Source organism: Lolium perenne, chromosome 1, assembly GCF_019359855.2.
Source record: "Lolium perenne isolate Kyuss_39 chromosome 1, Kyuss_2.0, whole genome shotgun sequence".
Lineage (NCBI taxonomy): Eukaryota > Viridiplantae > Streptophyta > Magnoliopsida > Poales > Poaceae > Lolium > Lolium perenne.
Window position 1 is genome coordinate 120,029,011 of NC_067244.2, and position 25,400 is coordinate 120,054,410.

Sequence of the window (25,400 nt, forward strand, 5' to 3'; positions counted from 1 at the left end):
AAATTCAGACATCAAAGTCAAAAGGGTGGGGGGAACTGCATTCAGAGGAAACATTGTTTTCCAAACTACCCTCATAGCCTTGTAGCACTTGTCGAAGAACTGGTGGACCTGTTGCACTCGATCCTGAAATTTGACGACAGCCTAGGCCTTCGAGTGTTCCCGCCATAAAATTTCTTCGGATGAGGAAAGCTGAGTCAAAGCATGCACCCGCTCGTGTATCCGCTTGTTCTCTTCGCAGGGTTCAACGCTATGACTGCCAAAAGAATTAGTGAAAGACTCAGACAAGAAGTTGCTAACAAGCAGGCAAAGGGATCAGGAAACTTACAGTTTAAACTTTCGGTAGCCTTATGCAGCTCGCCAAGAATGTACCGCTCCACGTCGGCTGCAATCTCGCTCTTTTTATTGATGATGGCAGCTAAGGCATAAGTGTTGCGTAAATCCTTCTCTATCTGTGTCATCCGGTCTTTCATACGCTGGATCCGATCGCTTTCAGGAAGCACACCCGACGAGTCGTCTGCAAACGAGGGTACTGGGAAGACCTGCAGAAAGTACTGGTTATAAAGAAGTGATGGATATGGTACAGCCGAACGTCCAAAATAACTCCCATCGGGAGAAGTGCAAGAAAGTGATATCATAGCAAAAGTGTGCTAACAACAATGCTAGCACGGAGTTTATTACAAAGCATGAGTTTTGCGGCAGAGCAATGTTTTGCATCAGCTCAAGGCACAAGTTTGTTACAAGAATCAAGGAAGCTGAGTTTGAGTCGATGAACTAGGGCCAGTCGACGATTTCCTTGATGAAACCAGTTCAAGGAGCTGACGGGCACAAGTAAGAGCAGACGCCTTAAAGGTGCTCAAATCAACAGGCTGCCCGTCTTGCCCTTTTGGAAGCCCCTTAGTCATTTCCTCGATGTCACCCTTAAAGCCGTAACCCATCATAAGCTGGAAGGCAAGGACAACACCAAAAGTGCGCGATGTACGCTTGAATACCTCGATGACCTCCTTGGTGTCAACCGCGAAGGTATCGATCAGCTGTCCCAGGGTCTTCTCTTGCTTAATCTTGGGGAAGATCATCGAGTGCATCCGCGCCAGAGCACCTTTCCCCTTCACAAGAAGCTCTTGTGTAAGCTGGTGAGAAGCAAGAATCGTTGACACAGCGTTCGCTGGGGAGTTATTTGGAACTCTCTCCAGGGCATCGACAGGGATGTTTGCTGCCTCTGCAGTAGAAAGGAAGGGAAAAATTCAGTCATTGGCAAAAAGTTTAAATCCATAAGAACGTCACTCGACAGAAGTATGTTAGAGATTACCAAGCAAGGCCAAAGAAGATTGACGAAGGACTTCATCCTTTTCGGCTGCTCGAGCCTCAGCCACCAGCCTGGATGCTTCCTCCTCCTTCAGCTTCTCTTTCAGTCTGGCCAGCTCCTCCTTCAGAGAATCAATCTCTTGGCGAGCCGCGGCAGCTATCTTGACTGCGCCATCTAGTTTTGAGGAGGAAGATTCGACTTCCTCTTGCAGTCGAACTTTGTCAGCCTCTAGGGAAGTGAATCGGGAGGCGAAAACCTCCAGAGAAGAGATAACGCCACGCAGGTCCTTAAGAGAGAAAGAAAAACAATTAAATAAGGCACGCTCCAAGAAATCTGTATTGCGATCAGAAGAGGACTTACAGAAAAAGGAGCCGCAGTAGCAGCAGTTGGAGAAATATCTTTCCCTTTGGAAAGGGAAGACGCGGTCGATGCTTGAGCCATGGGGGCAGCCTTAGGAGCCGAAACTTCGGAAGCCACCACGACCAGCGAAACGGCATCATACTTGGCCTTTTTAGGAGGAGGCTCGATAAAGCCCTCGTCACTGCAAAAGTAAATAGTCGACTGTGATTATAACAAGGGTATGAAAAGTAAAAAAGGCGCAGTATAACTTTCAGAAAAGAACTATTTACATGTCGAAGAGATCATCTTCATCGGCAAATCCGCCGGTTGATCTCTTCGCAGGAGAAGCTCTGGCCCCTTCCGCAGCTGCATCAACAAAAGTATCACGATCAGTGTCGATGTTACGCACTGATCCATCTGCGATACAAGTGTTATTGGCTGAGGAGGGAAGATCAACGTGGGCAACTTCAAAATTCATCGGACCATTATATTCATCCTCTAGACCTGTTTGATCGGTGGTGTGAAAATCTACGGGGATTGAGGAGCCTCTCCCCTCAGAAGTATCATCCGGTGAATCACGTGTATTTTCAGAAGCCATAGGGATCTGGCAAAGAAAAATGACAAGTAAGGACAAAGGTAATCATGTCGGCTAAGCAAGAAGCCATAGTGGAGATGTGAAGAAAGGAAAGTACCCCTGATGGTGGATGATCAGCGTCAAGGGGGGCATAAGAAGAAATCAGCGGAATCGAATCTTCCTGGTTAAAGGAAGTAAGGCGACGGACTTCATCAAGTAACTCTTTCTCTGATAGATCGGCAGCATTAATCCTGGTCTCATCCTTTGGACCTGAGTACAACCACATCGGGTGAACTCTGGCCATGACTGGCTGGATTCGGCGCTTCAGGAATACTGCTGCCACCTCCGTACCAATCATAGTTTGGCCGTCAGCCTCTTTGATTCGAAGGAATTTGGCAAACAATTCTTCGGCTGAGGCCCTTTCGTCGGCTGAGAGGATGTTCTTCCAAGAGTCCTTGGGCTTGGCTTCAGAAACGTCGGCATAGCAGGGGAGTCGACACTCGGGTGACGAGGAATCTTTGACGTAAAATCATTTCAGCCTCCATCCTTGCACGGACTCTCTCATTGGGAAATTAAAATAATTAACTTCTGAGCGAGCAACAAAACCTACTCCTCCGGTGACAAAGTACCCATTACTACTGCTGTATCTCTTCACATAGAAGATCTTCTTCCACAGCCCGAAATGAGGTTCAATACCCAAAAACGCCTCACACAGGGTGATGAACACAGCAACGTGAAGGATTGAGTTGGGGGTAAGTTGCCATAATTGGATTTCATACGTCCGCAAGAGATGGAGAAGGAATCCGTGCGTGGGGAGCGAAAGGCCTCGGTGAAGGAAAGATAAGAACATCACAGAAAATCCAGCAGGAGGATCAGGCCGAGAAATCGCACCTGGAAGAATCACATCTCCCGCGTTGGAGGATATCAATCCTAAGCTTCGGGACCTCTTCTCGTCACGCTTGGTGACGGTCGAAGCTACCCAGTCCCCAGGTTTGACCATTGAGCTCGACGGCGCTGGCGGCGTCGGAGCTTGGGGAGGGGCGCTCGGAGCGCTCCCCTTCGGAAGAGAAGAGGAGGACTTGGCAGCGGCACCTCCGCTGGTGGAGCTAGCAGCGGCGGCGGTATTCTTCTTCTTCACCATCGCGAGATCTGAGGAAGATTGAAACTGTGGCGGCGGCGCGACAATGGCGAAAGAAGGAAGAAGAGGGAGAATGAGGAGATGCTACGGGAACCGTGGAGAAGATTGAGAATTTTTTGCCCTTTGGAGATTTTAAGGAGAAGTTAAGAGTTAAGTAAGCACGTGGCGCTTGAGGAAGGGGAGGAACTGACGGCCCACTACGCCCACGATTGCGCGAAAATCGAGGGGCCACCTCGGTCGTTACGCGTATAGTGGTCAAGCCCTAAAACACTGATTGAACAGGGCTAGGGCTAGCTCGTCATGATGGACCCGTCAAATCAGCCTGCAGCAGTTACACGTCAGCAATGACGTCATAATTTGGAAGCATTCGAAGGAAACATAAAAAGTCATCGGATGAAGGATTTGAGTCCACGCACGGATTGCGAGCATCCGAACCCGGACTCGGGGGCTACTCCCATTGGGAGCGCTGACGCGCACCCGATAAAAGGAAGACTCGACAGAATGAGCAGTCGAAGGAAAAAGGACTGAGTCTGCACTCGAGCGATTACACCCAGACACTCCCATCGGGAGCGCATGATGTACATCCAATAAAAGTTTTTTGCACTCCAGGATCATGCCCGGGGACTTGATTCTGTGTAGAGTAACGTTGTTTTGCCATCGGCAGTTAACCAACAAAAGTTGGGCACGTTGCTCATTATCCTTTGCGTGAAGAAAATGTATCGGATGACCTATAAAGACTTGCGAAAAACTCGGCAGAGGAAAGTATTCGAGTAGTACAACTTGAGTCTACGCACGGATTGCAAGCATCCGTACCTAGACTCGGGGGCTACTCCCATCGGGAGCGCTGACGCGCACCCGATAAAAGAAGGTGAAGCAGAATCAAGATGAACAAGAACAATGAAGGAGAAGAATATCATGCATTAGTCTCTACCCGAATTATCTTCGGCTAGACACTCGGGGGCTACTGACGTGGGCACTACCCTTCAAGTAACCGACGTTGCCCTATCCTGTATTGACCAATTGGAGGCCCATGAAGACACCCGAAAACTAGATGGGCCGCTAGGTCGGCGCACCAGAAGATTCCTTGACGGGCAAGACAAGGAAGCGAACAAACAAGGAAAGATTGGATCTAAACTACTGTAAATCTAGTCGTATTCGGTTAGACCTCTTGAGACCTGGCCTCCTATATAAAGGCCAGGAGAGGGGCTGCCGAAGGACACGAACAATCTTAGCAATCTTAGCCAGGAAAAGCTTAGAGCTAGGTAACCCTAGCAACAGTAATCTCGACTAGATCTCAGCCGAACTATTCGGCACCCCATTGTAACCCATTGTTTTCATAATCAAAGAATAGACAGGCAGGACGTAAGGGTTTTACCTCATCGAGGGCCCTGAACCTGGGTAAATCGCTCTCCCCGCTTGTCTGTGAACCGATGTCTCGTGTCAGCCTACAGGATTTCATCAACCCTAAGCCCCTATCGGAGGGCATTGGCGAGGAGTACCCTCGACAAATGTCTTGTACTTTAGCACTGATTTCGCCGGAGGAGGCTTGCCGGAGCAATATCTAGGCATCATAAACTCATCCTCATGCCCATATTCCCTTTGTTTCCCTTTAATCCACTAGGTAGAGTGCATTTCGGGCTATAACTCAAGATCCATCCATGGACGTCCATGGCACCACGCACGAAGGAGGGTGGGAGTCGTGGCGAAGGTGGAAGAGCCATGACGGCAGCGCAAGACAATGGAAGGAGGCCCGCATGCGGACGGGATGCAGAAGGTTGTGCGAGCACCGAGAAAGCCGGGAAAGCGCAACATGACGACTAAAGGAGGTGGGAGGCCATGATGGAGGTTGGAAGCACATCGGCAGCGGGAGGCGTGGGTCGGCCGCCGATAGCTTTTTGAAGGACATGATTGGTGGGCATATGGCAAGAGGCTGGATTTGGATTCGCAAGTGGTAGAGGAAGATAGGGGTGTGGTTGCTTTTTTTAGCGGAGCGTCCGCGCAAGTGAGTGTTCGACCGGAAAATCATGGTGATCTCTGGGTGATCACACGCGTTTTCCTTCTTGTTACCGGCATCTCTTCTTTTACTTTACCTCATTTAGTTTGTATAATTTTGATCCCAAGAAAAGTTCAAATTAACACATTTTCAATTGTTTGAGGATGTAAGTTTTTATAAGAACATCTTTAGAAAATCGAACTCTTAAAAAAATGAACCGGTTGTCTTCAGTTAACATGTCAGGGCTTTGAAGTTGAAAGAGGATTCATGTTGGCCAGCTCTGAAAATCTTTTGCTTTCATCATTGTGAACTCAGTCCAATCAATGGTGAACTTACAAATACAGGCCGAGCATGTGGACAGAGCTTCAGTTCACGGTGAAGCCTTTTGGGATATATATTTGGCCCGGCTGAAGGATCCCAGCCCGATTTACTCAAGATCTTGGATGTGTACACTTGGGTGCAAGGCTAAAATGCAGTACTTGTATGGACATACTAGGAAGGCCTGAAAAGGCAATAGCCGCCATCTTTCCTTTTGTAGCGTACGCTTCTATGTTATGATGTAAGAAGAACATACAAAATGAGTACAAATCTTTGCCATCATCCTTGATCCGCTATGCAAGGGGTGTATGGTCATCACCTGCACTTTGTAAATCATTTGGCTAGAGCGGAATAGGCAAGTCAAGAACAAGTCCCTCTCAACCTAGGCAATTGTTATGTTGATTCGAGAACATTGCTGATAGTGGAAGCATGTTAAAAATGGTAGTATGGCAATTTAAATTTATTTATTACTTAGCATTCTGAGCATACTCTATGTCCTTTGTATATTCAATATATGCAGTGTCCAATCCATGCCACGAATGAACCAATTACAAACCTAACAAACAAAATATTTAGGCCCATATATTTAAAACAAGTACACACAAATACCTAGTTGACTCTTTTCCTTCACATCAAACTCCATATATTCCGTTCCATGTTGACAAACTAATAAACGTGAAGTAATAAATTTACCTTGGAATTCCATAACATCCTTTGCTCTTTTTTACCATATTGTTATGTATCCATATTCTTAGATATGTGTGGGGCCATATGCTACAGAATTTCTTTCAAAATACCAGAGATATGATAATACTTCCGTGATACAAGTAAGATATTACTATCGATTGGCAACAATAGATCCATAAACTCGTAAGATACTAGGACACATTGACAACCTTGGTAGAATGACAACACAAGTAATTGTTGGTGGCTCTTAAAATAGCAATAAGGTACGAGGATATACAACTCATATGATGCCAGGAAGACATGTCTAACCTCATTTTGTTGTCACATGCTTTTAAACAAAACCTTGTTTAAGTTTACAACCAAATAATTGGGTAATTGAACCCATCGGCGCATAAAAATCCTAATCACACATGTATGCAACCATGATCATAAGCCTCAAAATTCCTTCCAAAGCCATGGCCGAGTTTGTCATTGTTACATCACCATATTTTGAACCGTCGTACTAGTACCGTTGTGTACACCCGATCTAGATAGGCAGCCACAATGCCATTGACATCGGCAGACTAGACCGACCCTCTTGCTCTCGCATAGGCTCAAAAGAAGAGAAATGCTGGAGAGAATATTGTGTTGTCATTTCCTGTAGTGATGGTTGCACCACCATATTTTTGAATCGTCTTACTAGTAATGTTGTGTACGTCCCTATCGAGATAGGCAGCCACACCAACATAGACATCGACAAAACAGGGCGACCATCTCGCTCTCGCATAGGCTCAAAAGAAGAGAAATGCCGGAGAGAATGTTGTGTTTGCCACACGTTGATCCTTTTGGGATCCATGGGGAGTTGCCATAGTATTTTAAGTTGTTTTGACATCATAAATTTATCATGTTTTGCAAGTACAGTATATTGTTGAATTGAATTTCAGCGATGCAACAACTAGAAGGAAGGATAAACCTTTTAAAAAAAATCTTTTGCGCTACTAGTATCTCACCTTTTGCAAAGGAGATTAAATTTTGTTTACCTACCATACACCAGTTACTATACTACCCCTCCCTGCAGGGTAATTTATTCCTGGGTAGGTGGAACTGTGGCACTGTGGAAGAGAGAGCGCGGTGAAGTGGGGATAGCAGAGGAGACGGCGAGACCCTTCCACTCCTTCCGCGCAACGAATCCGGCGCCGGAGCCTAGAGATGAAGCGGCGGGCCACCATGGACTCCAACCAGGAGCAGCCGGCGTCGAGCTACAAGGTTTGCGCTCATTATACGCCCACCTCTCTCTTCGGATATAGTACGCCCTAGGTTCATCCGCTCGTGACTGCGAGTGGTTCATGGCGGAATGCGAATCACAGAATACCGATCTGCTTTTGGGACGGAGGGGTACGCGGGCGGAATCACTGATCCCGCTCACGGGTAATCATTTTCTGATCCGATCGGCTCCAAGAGAATGGGGTTTTCTGTTCGTAACCCTAGCACTGTAGCCCATGAAATGAATGCTATTTGAGAAGTAGTTGGTCGCCTTGGGAAGCACATCTCGCGAGAAAGGACCTGTGCTGGAGTCGATCTGGATGAGGCGAGTGTGGTGTGTCTTTTACTTTCCTGTGAAGTGCTGAGGGTTTATACGTTTTTATCGGCAAAAATGGGGATTTTTTTCCTGGAATAAACCAAGCGTACTAAGATATCTGGAACACAAGGGAAGAAGAACAACAAGTAGGAAGAAAAGAGGAAGTATAGCATATGAAAGGGCCGTAGGCTGTATGGGTATTTTTTTCATGTGATGTGTTTCTGGAGTTCACTGGTTCATCTGGTGATGCTGTAAATGTCACTATATCAGACTTCTGCAGCAGTGTTAACTAGTGAGTAGTGACATATATGTTATCATAATATTTTTATTAATACCTAATCTTGGTTCCTTCGGTACTCTAGTTAACTAAATTAATACTTCAGAATGCGCTGCTTCCATGGGCACATGTCGTGGAACTCATTTGGTGTCATCGCTCATCGACTATCAGCATGTGCGATTTTGCAGCAACTTGCCTTAGGCATCTTATCACAAGTTGCTTAAACAATGCTGTTATGATGAGGAATGTAGCAAACAAAATTCAAATGTCCAGTGCTTGAAAACCAGACGTACAGTGTCGATTGTGGTTTGCGTATGATGTTAATTGCTTGTATGTTTCTATTCTTCTCAATGCAATGGTTGAACTGCTGCTGGTGATGTTCCTTTTGATTACAAACTGATGCATTTCTAACAAGGTCATTATGTTTAAGTTTTTTTTTAACAGCCTGGTGAGTGTACTTAGTATCTTCATTGTCTTATGCCAGATCTATGTGAAGATGCTGAAGACAGTTGCTCTCGATGTGAACTGCACTGATACGGTTGATCAGGTCAAGTCTAAGTTCAGTGCCATGGAGGGGATTGACAAAAGTGCCCAAGAGCTATTCTTTGCTGGGATTCACTTAAAGAATGCTGACAAGCTTGCTGATTACAATATCACTACAAACTCTTCTGTCGACCTTCATGTAACTGATGGGATGCAAATATCTGTCAAGATTCCCTCTGTTGGAAAGACCATCAAGCTCAATGTCAAGAAATCTAACAGGGTAGCTGATCTCAAGGCGGAGATCGAACAGAATGAGGGAATTCTTAGGGACAACCAAATCCTGATGTACGCAGGTCGGCAGCTTGAGGACAATCAGACATTAAGTCAGTGCGACTTGAGGAATGACCAGCCACTTCATGTTTTGGTTAGCCCGACTGACAAGCTGCGTGTTTTTGTCAATGTTAGAGGTGAAAGAGCTGTAAGTCTTGACGTCAAGTCCTGGTACACTGTTGCTGACATCAAGTTGATGGTTGAGACAAAGGAGGGTTTACCTGCATGCACACACATACTCGCGCGAACTCAATCTGGTTTTGATGTGGTACTTGCTGACAGCCAGACTCTCCAGGATCAGAGTGTCAAAAACAACGACATCCTCATGTTGAAGCAGAATGACAGTGTTGTGTTGCAGCAGAATGACAGTGTCCAGGTCTTCTTCAGGACTTGGGAAGGGAAGACCTTAACAATGTCTCTGAAAATGTCCAACACGACAGAGGAAGTCATGGAGAAAATTGGGGAGAGGCTGCCGGTAAGGGAAGACATGTACTATCTCTGCTACAAGGGGCATGTTCTGTCATCTGGGGATACTCTTGAGAAGCATCAAGTCGAGAGCAACTCCACGATTAATATCCGCCTTCGGACCTCAGCACCTGTGGCACCGAAGCCAAAGCAGGGCAAGGGTGCTTCTGCTCGCACCCTCCTTTCTGTCAATAGGCAGAAGTAGGTTGTGTTGTCTGCCAAGGCAATATTATACCAGTATTATGATGCTATTACTTATCTAGCGGTAAACTAGAGGTTTCTGAATAGCCAATGACTTGTGACCGACCTACCGTAATGCTTTTGTAGCCGAGCGGCATGTTTAGCAGCGATGTTTAGATCCCACAGGAGTAGAAGGGGCAAGACTATGCTGCTTGGGTTCTATAGGTTTCCTATAGAAACCGCAGCTTTCATGCTGTTCCTCCTCTCTTCGCCGCAATTTGTCTGCTTTAGTAATGGTTAGTGGAGTAGAAGGTTCTGAACTTCTGAACTGATTTATTGGGAATGTATATAGTAGTGAACTACTAGCAGTTAAATCGAAGCTCTTGAGCTTTTGTTTACCTGGATCACGAGTCATTGCTATCACTGTTTTTCATGTACTGTACTAGCTTTACCACTACTAGGTGGTGTGGGCACTGGAAAACAGTGGAACCGTGGAAGCATATTCCAATTTCGCCCCGCTTTTTTCGTGATTTGAAAATGGTGAAATTGAGTTTCTAAATTGGAGAGGAACCAGGCCGTACTTTGTTCCCTCCTCAGCGCATTGCTCTCCTACAGGATTTCAGCTACGGGGTAGTATTCGACATGGTATTTTTATTTTGTAGGCACCGTATATATATATCAAACTGCAATAGCCTGGGCGTGGTAGAAGAAGTGCACCGCGCGACGCGCGTCGTGAAATCTGGTCAAAAGTCGCAACCTGATCTCGCGTGTTTAGACTCTAGACGCTCTGGGACACAACCATCGTGCAAAAGTTAGTTCCGTTTAAACAAAGGCTTTCGCCGTGGCCGCTTCGCGAAGTAGATAGATGACGAGGAAACCAGGACCGGTCAAGCCGTCACGGCACCGGAAATAGGATTTGGTCATTTGGCACACATGCTCTTTTGGACTTTAGAGCTCCGTGCTGTATATTTGCGATGCACGCCCTCTGCATTATAGTTTTTTTCCTCCTCCACCCTAGACCAAATCAATAGAGTTTTGATTGGAATCCTGATAATAATCTCGGCAAAAGAAGAATAATGCAACCAGTGGCAAGTTACTACTTCATCCGTATGAAATGTTGGTACAACCAATATGTTTTTTTTTTTGCGGGTTACAACCAATATAATAATAACAAGAAGAAATGTCAATGTATTTCGTCGAGTTGGAGAAAAATGTGGACCAATTCAATGTGAGAGAGGGAGCGCTTGTGCGCAAAGATGACACAACGATATTTACAAGTCTAATTACAATGTGGGCTTAATGATATATTTAGGACAACGGTGTTTATGCCTTCTACTATCTTAGAAATACAGGCTGAATTTGGAATAAATTGTGTGATGATTTCATCTCCAAAATTATGTGCTTGATAGATCAGATTTTCATGACATAGCACCAAACTAAGGTTGCCTAGTACATACCTTAGTTCGAACTTGCTACCTAAGAGAAACTCTTTAAAACAAAACCATGGACACATGTGGAACAACTTAGAAAGAGAAACCTCAACAAATGGTTGTGTCTGGTTCGTCCATCTTTTTCCATGACATTCGTATCAACATTAGCTTAGAAACTAATAAAGTTGAATGGTCTACTAAACTGTCCGCATGTGGGCAAGTAGGGAGGGGGCACACATGTGCATCAAGTAATCTTAAGCCTCGACTCCTCGAGAAGGGCCCCTGCCCACCCCTAGTCCAATCAATTTGATTGTGGAGGATACAAATATGGACCGAATACGTGGTAAATATGGTTTGGTTGAGGATAAACATTTTTAAAGATTTCTGGTCGAAAATAGGAGCACATAATATGTACCGATTTACTTAGAACTAACTTTATTTATTATGATATCTAAGATACAATATTTTTAATAACTCATACATCCATGACCATTATGGATGCTTAATTTTGCCCTTGAACGCCATGAGGGTCTTACACGAATGTGATTACATGGCAGTGCCTTGATAAGTTTTGAGATATTAGTTGTTAGATATTTTCCTAAATTAATTGGATAGAACCTTCAAATAGGGTATATCTTCGAATACAAACATATATTAGTAAAACCATATTCTTTTTGTATCTGTCAATCCGTGACCTTATCCGAGAACTATCCAACCAGATCTATTGCCTTCGGTAAGCCTTTGATCGATCGGTCGGTCAAAACTAATCCATACCATTTCACCCTACCTTCTACTCAAGCATATGTGACAGATCAACAAAACTAGGAGTTGTGTGGTGTAGGGTGGAAGGTGTAGACATGCGCCCCTTGAGAAATCTTAAGTCCTTCTCCTTCGTTGATCCTGCCATAATCAACCACTTCTCTTCCTCCATGGTATATCATTGTTGTCCATATCTTCTCCTACTGTAGCTACCATCCCTCCAAACCTTTGAGGGTACAATGTATCTCCGAACTTTTTGACAAGGTCTCCGTATCCATGCTCCTCATCCATCACTTAGATTTGATAAGAGCGTCTTCACCGTTGCGTCCCACAACGATCCCAATAGCGATTTCAGGATCTGGCGCCTTTGTTGGGCCACAACGATGCACCCTAAAAGTAGACGGCTAGTTTCCAATAGAATCATCGGCAACCCCGTGCCAGCCCCTTCGCGTGGAGTGCCGAACGAGTGCGCCGGCACAAAATGCCACGTCGGATTACAAGGGCGGGACCAGCATGTCAGCGACTCTACAACCGGCTCCATCTTTAAATGGGATGCCTCGTATGCTCTACGACGGGTTGCCGTTAATGAAGCCGCCAGTTCTCTACGTACAGACGTCGCTATAAATATGACGTCTCGGATGCTCTGCAGAGAGTCATCACCGCCTATTTAGTGCGCTCTCTCCGTTCACCTCCGCCGCACTAGCCTCTCCACCACTGCCTTTCTCCTCTGCTCTGCCGACCTCACCTCTCCACAACAATGACGCACCGACTGGCGACCACTTAATCGATGCTAGGCAGGAACGGATGCACGCTGCCAGTAGCGCCACAACCACCACCGCAGCCAGAGCCAGCGGCCTTGTCGCAGCCCGACGCCGAGTTGGAGTTGCCGGACTTCAACTTCTACGACTCCGAGTTTCACGAGTGAAACAAGGCACTCATAGCAGATGCAGGAGCCGAGGCGGCGGATGAGCCGGCGCAGTGGGGTGATGTCTACGGGAGCTTCTATTCTTGTAGACAGTGTTGGGCCTCCAAGAGCAGAGGTTTGTAGAACAGCAGCAAGTTTCCCTTAAGTGGATCACCCAAGGTTTATCGATCTCAGGGAGGAAGAGGTCAAAGATATCCCTCTCATGCAACCATGCAACCACAAAGCAAGAAGTCTCTTGTGTCCCCAACACACCTAATAGGTGCACTAGTTCGGCGAAGAGATAGTGAAATACAGGTGGTATGAATAAGTATAAGCAGTAGCAACAGCGCCAGAAAAGTGCTTTGCTGTCCAGGACTGGCGTGTGATGAATGGTGGTAATATTGCAGTAAGTAGAGATGCAGTAGAACAGTAAACAAGCAGCGATAGCAGTATTTGCGAACAAGGCCTAGGGATTATACTTTCACTAGTGGACACTCTCAACATTGATCACATAAATAAATAGATAGATGCTAGACTCTACACTCTCTTGTTGGATGATGAACACCACTGTGTAGGATTACACGAACCCTCAATGCCGGAGTTAACAAGCTCCACAATATTCGATATTCATATTTAAATAACCTTAGAGTGCAAGATAGATCAACATAACCAAATAGATCACATCAATACCATCATAGTAATAGTTAACTTCATAATCTACAAGATATCACAATCATAAACTACGCCAAGTACTACATGATGCACACACTGCCACCTTTACACCATGCAGGAGGAATAGAGTACTTTAATAACATCACTAGAGTAGCACATAGATGAATTGTGATACAAAACTCATATGAATCTCAATCATGTAAAGCAGCTCATGAGATTATTGTGTTGAAGTACATAGGAGAGAGATTAACCACATAGCTACCGGTACAGCCCCGAGCCTCGATGGAGAACTACTCCCTCCCCATGGGAGACAGCAGCGTTGATGAAGATGGCGGTGGTGTCGATGGAGAAACCTTCCGGGGGCACTTCCCCGTCCCGGCGGCGTGCCGGAACAGAGACTCCTGTCCCCCAGATCTTGGCTTCGCGATGGCGGCGGCTCTGGAAGGTTTCGTACCGTGGCTTTTTTCGTATCGAGGTTTTAGGTCGAGGAGGCTTAAATAGGCGAAGAGGCGGCGTCGGAGGGTCAACGAGGCGGTGTCACCACAGGGGGGCGCGGGCCACCCCTGGGCCGCGCCGGCCTACCTCCTGGGGGGCCTGTGTCCCCTCTCTGGAGGCTCTCGGGTGTTCTGGATGCTTCCGGGGATTCTAAGATGCTGGGCGTTGATTTCGTCCGATTCCGAGAATATTTCCTTACTAGGATTTCTGAAACCAAAAACAGCAGAAAACAGGAACTGGCCCTTCGGCATCTCGTCAATAGGTTAGTTCCGGAAAACGCATAAATATGACATAAAGTATGCATAAAACATGTAGATATCATCAATAATGTGGCATGGAATATAAGAAATTATCGATACGTCGGAGACGTATCATGGGGCAAGGAGGAGCAATTCTGCAGCGACCAGGAGCATGAGGCGATCTTGGCCTCCTTCAACGTGCAACGCTTCCGGAGGCTCCATGAGGAAGAGATGGAGGAGATCAACGATGCCAACTTCGAGCACATCGTCAAGATCTCGCGTCAGCGGACGAGGCGGGTCATCTCCTCATGGGGGTCGAGCGGCTGAGGTTTCTTGAGCTCAACGCTCAGCGCCAGGCCAAGACGGTCGCCTGCGAGCAAGCGAGGCTCACCCAGAATGAGGACTTTCACCAGTGGCAGGCGATGCCGAGGGGGTAGCGCTGCCGGTAGGCTCCGTCGTCAGCGGCTATGTTGCACCGCCAGATGCGCTAAGCAAGGGCGGAAATGTGGGCGTGGGCGCATGCAACAACAATGGGGAAGAACGCCCGTCGCACGCCCAACCGATGGCCAATAGATTAGGATTTATTTTAGTTTGATTTAAAGTTCAAGTTTCATTAAAATTTATGTAATAATCCTAAATTCGAATGAAAATCCGCAGTTTATTTATGTTTGCTTCTTCAAAGTTCTTTCGGAGATTCTTATCGAGATCCCCGGTGTGTGCAACCTCTCCTCAAACTGAGAAACCGGTGCAGGCGGCTCTCATAATAAGCTGCCGGCGCCTATTTAGGAAGCATCGACAGAGATGCTCTAACAATGTGAAAGATCAAATCCTGAAGAAATAGCAGCTCACTGAACTATGTAGAAATATGAACTCGCCGAGGTTGATACAAAATCTATTCCCCACAACGCTCTTGATTGAATCATATATCCTTCATTAATCTAGTTTCTTCAAGAGTATACTGTAAAGAAGAGTCTGCCCACAATAGTGCAATTTCCTAGTACATATATATCCAAAAAGTTGTTTTTGACTACCAGGTTCCAATGCTCACGTCATCTTAAAAAGAAAGTCATTTTTATAAGTTATCAAAAAATTAAAAATAAAACTCGAGATTATCAGTGATACATTTCATAATTATGCAAAATCTCAACCCGATATTTTTTATTTTGTGCTAAACAAAAATAACAAAATTTAATATATTTTGGAGATTTGAAAGTGTACTACTCAGATATGAACTTTTGTTATTGTGTGTAGCTTATAATATAAAGAGTATTTGAAATTGATATTTTGCACAGATACATCACTAACTATATACGGATTTTTTTAGAATTTTTTGATACTCAATTTTTTTTTGTTTTTTTGTTTAAAAAACGAGACCTGTGGTGTACAACTGCACCAAATCTGTGCCATATATATCCTTCTTAATCTAGTTTCTCAAGAGTAGGGTCATAAACGGATAGGATAATTTCCGCACACAAACCGGCACCGAATCTATTTTAAGGTATTTATATCTGATTTTAAAGAATCTGATGAATAATGATATCTGATTCCGAAGTGCTCTTCCGTATAGGGCATAGGATATGGTATAGAAAATAGCATGCGGATATAGATTATCCGAAATTTAATTAGGATAATCTGAAGGTTTTAAGCTGGATAATCTAATTTTAGGCCAATCTTGCAAGGTTAATAGTGATTTAGTAACCAAATTCATTTGGCGAACATGTTTAGCTCTAGTTTTCTATCAATGCTCGAGTTTTAGCGCACTGTGACTCTTTTTTCTTAGCTACACAAGATCGAAAGTTTAAATCTCTCTCAAGATTTGCAAGAACTATAACTATCTACCTATGAGAGTATATATCTAACTATTTTTTGTTTCCGGTCCAAGTCCGCACCTTTTCCGACTCGAATATGTAGTCCGTTATACCCACATTTGAATCTGAAACCGATCAATATCTGTTCTGATTTGAATCCGAGAAAAATATATGGTAAAATATATGATATGAGCAAAGCTAGATCCAATCTGATCCGATCCGTTTACATCCCTACTCAAGAGTACACTAGAATGAGGAGTCTCACTACAACGGTGTGATGTACAATGTACGTCCCACCTTTTTAACAATGTCTCTGTACCATACTCCTCGCCCATCACTTCGATTTGACAACAAAGAGAGGAAGAAATATCAAATTCCGAGAAAATAGCGCATCAAACAAAACCGAAATACTCCCTCCATCCCATCAAACTTGTCAGAGATTTGCTAAATTTTGAAAGTACATATATATCTTTAGTGTCAATACATACAAATTTAGATAAATCTTAGATAACTTTTCTCGTGGGACCTCGGAGGGAGTATAAAATCACTGAGGTTGAGGAAAAAAATATTGCCCAGCTTTGGCACTAGTTTTTGGGGCACACGTGTTTGAAAGATTTTACCAATCATAGAAAAACAAACAGAAAGTCAGAAAAGAACAACTAGCGAACCTGGAACAAAAAATACACCAGAAGACGAGGTGCAAAGTGTAAGTGTAACATTCTGATTTCTGGTGCTTCTCCTCCTCGCACAGTCGCACCTTCCTCCCTTCGATCCCACGTCTTCTCCTTGTCCACCTTTCTTCACATCAAGAACCCCAATCCAAACCTCGAGCTGCAGAAATCCTAAGAAATTCCACGAACTTTCTCATTCTGGGCCAGATCGAGCCAGGAATCCGGCACTCTCTGCCGAGCAGCCGAGGTGAGATGATCCGGATCTTTGGTTGTTTATTTACACCCTGTTCTAGTCTGATCTCGTGGCCATTGCCTGTTGGATTGTAGCACTGGAATAGAGCGGCGAAGGGGAGGAGCGATCATGTCGTCGTTGCCCGAGGAGGAGGAGGCCTTCGAGCACACGCTGCTGGTGGTGCGGGAGGTGTCGGTGTTCAAGATCCCGCCGCGCACCACCAGCGGCGGCTACAAGTGCGGCGAGTGGCTGCAGACGGACAAGATCTGGACGGGACGCCTCCGGGTGGTGTCGTGCGGCGACCGCTGTGAGATCCGGCTAGAGGACCCGGGCTCCGGGGATCTCTTCGCCGCCTGCTTCGTGCTGCCGGGCCAGAGGGAAAGCGCCGTCGAGACCGTGCTCGACTCCTCGCGTTACTTTGTTCTCCGCATCGAGGACGGCAGGGGGAAGCACGCATTCGTCGGCTTGGGATTCGGCGAGCGCAATGAGGCGTTCGACTTCAATGTCGCACTGTCGGATCACGAGAAGTATGTCAAGAGGGAGCAAGATAAGGAGACCGGTGGCGAGGAGGCAGACGATGGCCAGATTGATATCCATCCAGCGGTCAATCGCCGGCTCAAGGTAACAGAAATGCCTAGTTTATCTCTTTTCTATTGCTCAGTTATAAGGTAATCTGGTTGATCCGAAGTTATATTTTTGCTGCGAAGTTAATTGTTCCTTATCTGAAATAGTATAATCACAATTCAGCAAATGAGTTAGAAATGTTAAGTTGGTAAATTATCTAATATTCTGCTACAGAATACTCATCTCTTCCTCAGAAAGACTAAGACTAGGAATTTACATCATGACCAAAAGAAGAATCACAGTTATGCTACTAATTGTTTACTATGCCTTTTGGTGATAAAGAAATTGTACTTTGCTTAGCAAGTAAGAGTATCTTAGGCAATGTGTTGACCAAACCACTGCCATCACTTTATTGTTGCTTCATTTCCCACTGAATTTTTGGCTCACTTTGTGTGTATATCCTTACATTAGTGGTCAAGCAAAAGAACAGTAATGTGTTGGTGGCTCAACCTGAGGCAACCCAATTGCATCCCAACTTAGGTCCTGCAAAGGGATATATTAAGGGTGTGTTTGGTTTTGGAACCAAGTAGAACTTAATGGAATGGTTCCACACCTAGAACACATTCCTTTGTTTGGTTAAGTAGAGGAATGGAAGGAAGTGGTTCCTCTAGAGAGAATATTCCTCCAATATGCAGAATCAAGTGGTTCCACCGAATCGGTGGAATGTGCTGGAACGGGCATATTGCTCTCACTAACACTCTCCTGCTCACATGCGGCGGTGGGTTAGTACTTAGTTCTCCCCTCGTCTCTCTCTCTCTCTCTCTCTCTCTCTCTCTCCTGCTCACACACATGACGGCCACTGGAGATTTGGGGGCAGAGGAGACCTTCGAACGGTGGCGCTTGACAAGGCGGCAGCAGTCGTGCGGCGACCTGCTACTGAAGGCCCCCAGCGAGCTGCTAATGGAGAGCGGGGGCGAGCTGCTGAGCGACAACGATTGCTGGACCTGGGTCAGATACTGAGCGACGAGGTGCTCGGCGACTAGCTAAGCTGTTGGGCACGGCAGATGTTGGGCAACAGGGCAACGCTCCCAATATTTTAATTGCTGTGTTGGGTACTTGGGTCATTAATTACCGATTTGGAAGCTAATTGCTAACATGTATTGTCTAATGGCAGATTTGAACAGCATATATGCTATTCCATTCCTCCAGACCGAACATGAGATGGAACCATTCCATTCCATGTCATTTTCTTCAACAAAACACATCGATGGAACCATTCCATACGGTCTACTTGGTTCCAAAACCAAACACACCCTAAGAGCACATATAATGAACACAGCTATAGATTCATAATGCGTCACAATGAATTTGTTTCTAATTTAAAAAAAAAACGAGACCAACAGGGAGGGACCCTGCGGCATTTTATTAAGAAGAAGCTACGGGCACAACCACCTGCAGAGCTGGGGTTCGAACGCGGGTCGCGGGCAGCGCGTGCAGCTTAACCTCACGGCGCTAGCCATCTGGTCGATGCCCAGATCCCTAAAAACGAGACCAACAGGGAGGGACCCTGCGGCATTTTATTAAGAAGAAGCTACGGGCACAACCACCTGCGGAGCTGGGGCTCGAACGTGGGCAGCGCGTGCAGCTTAACCGCACTCCGCTAGCCATCTGGTCGACGACCAGATCTAAAACGAGACCAACAGGGAGGGACCCTGCGGCATTTTATTAAGAAGAAGCTACGGGCACAACCACCTGCGGAGCTGGGGCTCGAACGTGGGTCGCGGGTAGCGCGTGCAACGCACGCCGCTAGCCATCTGGTCGACGCCCAGATCCCAAAAAAGGAGGGATGCAACACGAGGACTTCCCAGGAGGCCACCCATCCTAGTACTACTCTTGCCCAAGCACGCTTAACTTCGGAGTTCTGATGGGATCAACAGGCCTGACATCGCGGTGAGAACGCGGTGAGAACACGACAAAGCAAAACACTAAATTTTAGTTAAGTGATTTTTATTGCACGTATAGGTGAGAATCATTCTGTTGATGGCTCCTAGTCGTTGCAGCACTGCACCCAAAAAAATGGTGCCAGACAATGGTGTTTAGCCATCTGGGTTCTACTGGATTTAAGACTCTACACCTCTACACATGAATTGTTCATCCCATGTCCTTTCTCATCTTTTTCAATGAGTTTTTGTAAACTGTGCTCACATAGAAGTCCTACATGTCTAAAGGTTTACTAGAGCTCTCTTTTTTCTTGGTAATTATCATGACTTGATATCTGTTATATGACACAACATTTTTTTGGGTCTATTATTCTTGTAGATGCGAATATTTTAAGCTGAGGTGCACTTCTTTTCAGCATCCTTGTTAAATGCATGTGTGCATTCTAATAGATTCTCTTTATATATAAGGGGTTAAGGCGTCAACTCGACATTGAATTGGGAGTTCAGTTTTGCCTCATGCATGCCCCGTGTGGTTGTATGTCTGTTCTTGTGCATGAGCTTTTGATGATGTCCCTGCTGTTGTAGGAAGGTGAAACCATTAGGATAAACGTAAAGAACAAGCCATCAACTGGAAGTGGCATGCTTTCCTCTGCTGGTTTATCTGGTGGAGTCACTGAAAAACCAAAGGCAAGCATGCTCCTTGCACCACCACCGGGTGCAACTGGGAAGCTTCGATCTCCACTTCCACCTCCACCTAATGACTCTGCATCTGCAAGATTGAGTTCTGGACAGAATGCTGGGACCAGGGCCCCGAAAGAACCTATCAAGAAAAACAAAGACCCATTTTCAGATATTTCTGCTCTAGAGGTCAGAATAATATCTCCTACTTCTACTAGTCTCTATATTTCTTACACTATATGCTTGTAATAATACCTGCCCATTTGTATTTTTTAATGGCTGACACAATCCCTTTTCTTACTTCTTTCATTATCAATGGTGCAGAGAAGCTTACCCTCATCGACTGAATTAGGACAAACAAAAAGCACAGGTGCTGGATGGGCGGCATTTTGACAAGGGATTTGCTATCTGCTGTTGATAACCTTTGCTCTGCAAAAAGGATGAACATTGTGTGACTCAAAAAGTACACACACGTCTACTTACTGGAAGACTCTATCCTTCGAATTCACATGGCGAAAATGATGATCTGCATCCACTTGGTACTCGAAAAATAAACATTTAGGAAGGTGCTGTTATCCATCAGGGCATCGAACCACATGGATTCAGGGAGCTCAAAAAGTCTGAATATAAGTGTGGCTTTCCTTGTTTATCGTATTTGTGTTGTCAGATCTGATATACTGAAACCAGAATCATACTGACATCCACTTGTATTTGTGCCCTGAAAGATTGCAGAGTACTGTTTATGCAAAAAAAAAAACTTGTTTTATTGGATCATTTGATAAGATTCATTTGAAACCAGTGCGTCTTGTTTGTTCTCTGCAGTGTTCTGATATGTTTTGCACAATAACTACATAAACATTCAGAATAGCAGCATGAATAGTCATGAGAATATCTCTGGGAATATGAAGTAAAACTCATATTCCAAAACCCCCGAAAAACTACTCTTTGCGGAAAGGACTAAAATAAAGAGTTGCTGCAAAGTTGTAAACATTTCACGATACATGGACGCCTGCAGAATGCCATACAAAAAACAGAGAAATATGACAGTATAAAAAATATTCACAAACATAGTGCAGTAACTTCAACGAGTTTTGCCTTTAATCTTACAATGTATCGTTTTTACATTTCTTCTGTCTTAGAAAACCCTCTCAACAGCCACTCATTTCACTATCTATTTTTAGCATCCTTGTTTGTAGCCTGCAGGCTGGCTTCTCTTCCACCACCGAAAACATTTGATTACTATATTTCGACGTGCCAGAGCCTGAAATCCAGGCCGAAATTCCCCATCATTTTGGAGCCATGCAAACAAAATTGTGATACTAATCTTTTGGTGGCAGTTCATTCACTTGCAGATCACACTGGATTGTCACCCCAAACAAGATTTGCCTCGCATGAGAGAAGTATTGATGCAGTTTCTGCATAGATAACTGTGCCTCGTAGGCATTGTTATCTTTGCTGTTCTTCTCCTGGTCGCAATGGATTCTGCGAGGAGCTGGTTCAACAAGCTCCAAACGAAGGAAAAATCCATCGGCAAGAAGAAAGAGTTGCCTCCAAATGGCAAGGAAGGGACCGATGACGCACCATCCAGCGCCACGAAGCAAAGGGTCGCCGCCGCGAAGCAGTACATCGAGAAGCACTACAAGGAGCAGATGAAACATCTGCAGGACAGGAAAGAGAGGTAAGTAATGAGGATCCATGCCACATCTTAGGCGATTGTCATAGGTTTGTCAATGAGATATAGAGTTTTACCACATCCAGAATGATCATTATGATTTGTGAGACCTTTTGTGTGCCATTTTCATTCATCCAAGTAATCCTCAATAAGATCAGATGGGAAATGATATGTTCCTGAATACTTAGTGCTAACAAGATCAGATGGGAAATGATAGGTTCATGAATATAACATTATATGCTCGTAGATTGATTTTGCTCGTGATGGCATTTTACATTGCTTGCCACTGTTTAATTTCAGAGCACATATTTTAACTTGTGTTTTTTTCGTTCATAATGTAGACGGTATAGTTTTGAAAAGAAACTTGCAGACGCCAATGTGTCTGAGGAGGAGCAGAACAACATCCTGAAGCAATTTGAGAAAAAAGAAACAGAGTACATGCGTTTGCAAAGGCACAAAATGAGTGTTGATGATTTTGACCTGCTTACAATGATAGGAAAAGGAGCATTTGGTGAGGTAAATCCATTCAAATGTAGACCACTCTTCATCATGTTTCTCTATCTTTTTTTCTCTCCATCCTGCAAACTTTCCTTTAGGTCAGGGTGTGCAGAGAGAAGACCACAGGGAATGTTTATGCAATGAAGAAACTCAAGAAGTCAGAAATGCTTCGCCGAGGTCAGGTATGACTATCTCTTGGATAGGATTTTAGTTGTTCATTTACATCGATTTTATCATTTAGTCTCCGATCGATACATACATTCGATTTCACACAGGTTGAGCATGTCAGAGCTGAAAGGAACCTCCTTGCTGAAGTGGACCATCATTGCATTGTGAAGCTGTATTGTTCATTCCAAGACAGTGAGTTTCTGTATCTCATCATGGAGTACCTTCCTGGAGGAGACATGATGACACTGTTGATGAGAAAAGACACACTAACCGAAGAGGAGGCGAGGTTCTACGTAGGCGAAACGGTTCTCGCCATAGAAGCAATCCACAAGCACAACTACATCCACAGGTATGTGTTCAGAACCTATAAATGGTACGGAGTACTCGATCTTTCAGCGATGTTCTTATGAACTTGGTGCCTGGTCTTTCAGAGATATCAAACCTGATAATCTGCTCCTAGATAGACATGGCCACTTGAGACTGTCGGATTTTGGGCTATGCAAACCGCTAGACTATGCAGCCTTCCCTGACCTGAATGAGAAGGATGCCACACCTAATAGAACGTCGTCGGCTCATGGTGATGGGAAACAGCAAACAACGCCAAAACGCTCCCAACAAGAACAGCTGGAGCACTGGCAAAAGAATAGAAGAACTTTGGTCAGTATTACCTAGCATCTTACTGTACTGACCAAACTCATTAGAGCATATCTCAATCTGACTATAAGAGTGCTGGTGTGGTTACTGGTTCGGTTGCCTTGTGTGATGATTATTTCCGTGTTTCTGAGAAGCTGCTAAATGATCGCAGGCTTACTCCACTGTTGGTACACCAGACTACATTGCTCCAGAAGTTCTTCTGAAGAAAGGTTATGGAATGGAGTGCGACTGGTAATCGTAATTTGTGCTATATCACATGTCATTGCATCTCTTGAGTTTACACCTAAAGATAAAATGTTTCCCTACTTTTTTAGGTGGTCCCTTGGAGCTATCATGTATGAAATGCTAGTGGGCTATCCCCCCTTCTACTCGGATGAGCCTATGACAACTTGCAGAAAGGTAGTACTCCCTCTGAGGCTCTGATCCATAATACTTGTCGTGGCTTTAGTTAAAATTTAAACTAATTTGAACTAAAACTACGACAAGTATTATGAATCAGAGGGAGCAATGTATTTCAGGCTTTCAGCTATTAACATTATTGTTCTTGGTCCTCCTACTGCCTAAATCATGATGATTTCCATGCCATTTTTCCTGATGTGCATATGTGGGCCACTTCAGATAGTAAACTGGAGAACACATCTGAAATTTCCTGAAGAAGCAAGGCTAACGACGGATGCAAAAGATCTGATAAGTAAACTCTTATGCAACGTAGACCAACGCCTCGGTACAAAAGGTGCAGAGGAAATTAAGGTTGTTACGTGTCCTTTTAAAATACCATGAAATGTGCCTCAGATAAAATGTTTGAGTTGTTTCAAAAACGATTACTGCATTTTTGTTCATAGTACTTTTCATGTTCAATATTAGGAGCACTCCTGGTTTAATGAAGTAGACTGGAACAAATTATACGAAATAGAAGCTGCATATTTGCCGCAAGTAACGGATGATTTGGACACTCAGAATTTTGAGAAATTTGAAGAGGTTGGCAGTTATATTTCTTCTAAGCAAATATAGTTCTTCGTCTCCAAAATCAGTACAAGAGTTTTAAGTCTCTAAGCTGTATTTGCAGTCTTCAGATCACTGTCAAGCTTCATCGAAGACAGGCCCTTGGAGGAAGGTAATTTTGCCTTTATGCATAAACTCGTCGTTAGCTTTACAAATTTCGATCTATCCCCCTTTTTAATGTATATTCCTATCTATTATGTCATTGGTCTTGCAGATGCTTTCTTCAAAGGACTTGAATTTTGTGGGATACACATACAAGAACTTTGAACTTGTGAATGATGATGAAGTCCTTGAAATGGGTACTGTGTACTTTCCACTTTATTTAAATAACTATGTTTGTCTCTTCCATTACTGTATTTTTTTCTTATTATAGCCAATCAGACAAACAGATATATGTTGCATGCCTGGAACTGTGTAGACATGTAAAATTATTCCCCTCGTATCATTTTTCATAACATGCATATGTTTGGGTTTGTTATTTTCCATGTTCTTGCTTACTAAGAATGTCTTGCTTACTAAGAATGTCCTGTCTAATCCACTCCGTACGCACACAGCTGGGCTGAAGAAGAAAGAGAAAGCAAAGAGACCAAGCGTCAAATCCCTGTTTGGTACGCAGTACTTACCATTCGTAAGTTTCAGTTAAGAAAATACCTACTATACTATATGATTTTGAGTCGCACTTGATATTGCCTTACGTAGATTCGCCAGAAGGAGAGGAGCAGCAGCAACCAGCGGCCGGCGAAGATGACAGCAACGAAGGGAGCGTCGAGAGCCGGACGACGGAGCCTGAGCTGACGAGGAGCCTCAGCTTGCCTTCTTCCTCTGCCGACAAACCCAGCCTCACTTTACCATCGGATTAATCACAACATCGCTTCTTTCATTTCTCCTCTGAACAAATGGCCAGCGGTACTCCTCGGTTGATCTAGATACATATGGATGCATGCTCTGGATATGTGTGCCCTGTGGTGTGTTCGGTTCTGAAACAACGTGAAATGGAATGAAATGATTCTGTTCCAAAGATGTGGTGTGTTCGGTTTTGAAACGACGTGGAATGGAATGAAATGATTCCATTCTAGAGGAATGGAAATATGGAATGGTTCATCCCGCGTTCGGTTTGGATAAAAAGGAGGAACGGAATGATATTTTTTTTATTCGGTTGAGGAAATTTGAGAGCAGAACGGAATGAGGTTAAAATAATATTTTGTCTCAAAATCATAATTAACAATGGTAAATGGTTTTTTTAATCTCAAGATCGTAATTAATAGCGTCTAATGGGCTTTTCAATCTCAAAATCGTAATTAACAATATTTTTTGTTCGGTTGGGAAAAAATAGAGAGCAAAATAGAATGAGGTTAAACTTTAAACGTTT

General features: G+C 44.5%; 3 protein-coding genes across 3 annotated transcripts; all 3 read left to right on the plus strand.

The window, feature by feature from the left end:
- The first annotated feature begins 7,442 nt into the window (after window positions 1-7,442).
- LOC127300324 (polyubiquitin) lies at window positions 7,443-10,052 on the plus strand. The gene is made up of 2 exons (XM_051330424.2): window positions 7,443-7,597; window positions 8,672-10,052. Exons 1-2 carry the CDS (start codon window positions 7,541-7,543, stop codon window positions 9,668-9,670), a joined length of 1,056 nt encoding a protein of 351 aa, XP_051186384.1. The 5' UTR covers window positions 7,443-7,540; the 3' UTR covers window positions 9,671-10,052.
- A 6,593-nt stretch (window positions 10,053-16,645) lies between these two features.
- Window positions 16,646-20,811, plus strand: LOC127300342 (uncharacterized protein At1g03900). The gene is made up of 4 exons (XM_051330445.2): window positions 16,646-16,870; window positions 16,951-17,476; window positions 19,945-20,226; window positions 20,362-20,811. The coding sequence occupies exons 2-4, from the start codon at window positions 16,985-16,987 to the stop codon at window positions 20,428-20,430; spliced, it is 843 nt and encodes a 280-aa protein (XP_051186405.1). The 5' UTR covers window positions 16,646-16,870; window positions 16,951-16,984; the 3' UTR covers window positions 20,431-20,811.
- A 701-nt stretch (window positions 20,812-21,512) lies between these two features.
- LOC127300331 (uncharacterized) lies at window positions 21,513-25,049 on the plus strand. The gene is made up of 13 exons (XM_051330433.1): window positions 21,513-21,715; window positions 22,051-22,225; window positions 22,306-22,389; window positions 22,483-22,724; window positions 22,807-23,032; window positions 23,181-23,260; window positions 23,344-23,428; window positions 23,648-23,779; window positions 23,894-24,007; window positions 24,096-24,143; window positions 24,246-24,330; window positions 24,586-24,639; window positions 24,731-25,049. The coding sequence occupies exons 1-13, from the start codon at window positions 21,513-21,515 to the stop codon at window positions 24,889-24,891; spliced, it is 1,689 nt and encodes a 562-aa protein (XP_051186393.1). The 3' UTR covers window positions 24,892-25,049.
- The last annotated feature ends 351 nt before the right edge of the window (window positions 25,050-25,400 follow it).

Excerpts from the sequence above, each read along its gene's own strand:
- LOC127300342 (XM_051330445.2), top strand. The coding sequence starts at position 16,985 with ATGTCGTCGTTGCCCGAGGAGGAGGAGGCCTTCGAGCACACGCTGCTG. Across the intron at positions 17,477-19,944 it reads CGGTCAATCGCCGGCTCAAG|GAAGGTGAAACCATTAGGAT; the intron begins GTAACAGAAATG and ends CTGCTGTTGTAG. Across the intron at positions 20,227-20,361 it reads CAGATATTTCTGCTCTAGAG|AGAAGCTTACCCTCATCGAC; the intron begins GTCAGAATAATA and ends TCAATGGTGCAG.
- LOC127300324 (XM_051330424.2), top strand. The coding sequence starts at position 7,541 with ATGAAGCGGCGGGCCACCATGGACTCCAACCAGGAGCAGCCGGCGTCG. Across the intron at positions 7,598-8,671 it reads AGCCGGCGTCGAGCTACAAG|ATCTATGTGAAGATGCTGAA; the intron begins GTTTGCGCTCAT and ends GTCTTATGCCAG.
- LOC127300331 (XM_051330433.1), top strand. The coding sequence starts at position 21,513 with ATGGATTCTGCGAGGAGCTGGTTCAACAAGCTCCAAACGAAGGAAAAA. Across the intron at positions 22,390-22,482 it reads AAATGCTTCGCCGAGGTCAG|GTTGAGCATGTCAGAGCTGA; the intron begins GTATGACTATCT and ends GATTTCACACAG. Across the intron at positions 24,331-24,585 it reads TGATGAAGTCCTTGAAATGG|CTGGGCTGAAGAAGAAAGAG; the intron begins GTACTGTGTACT and ends GTACGCACACAG.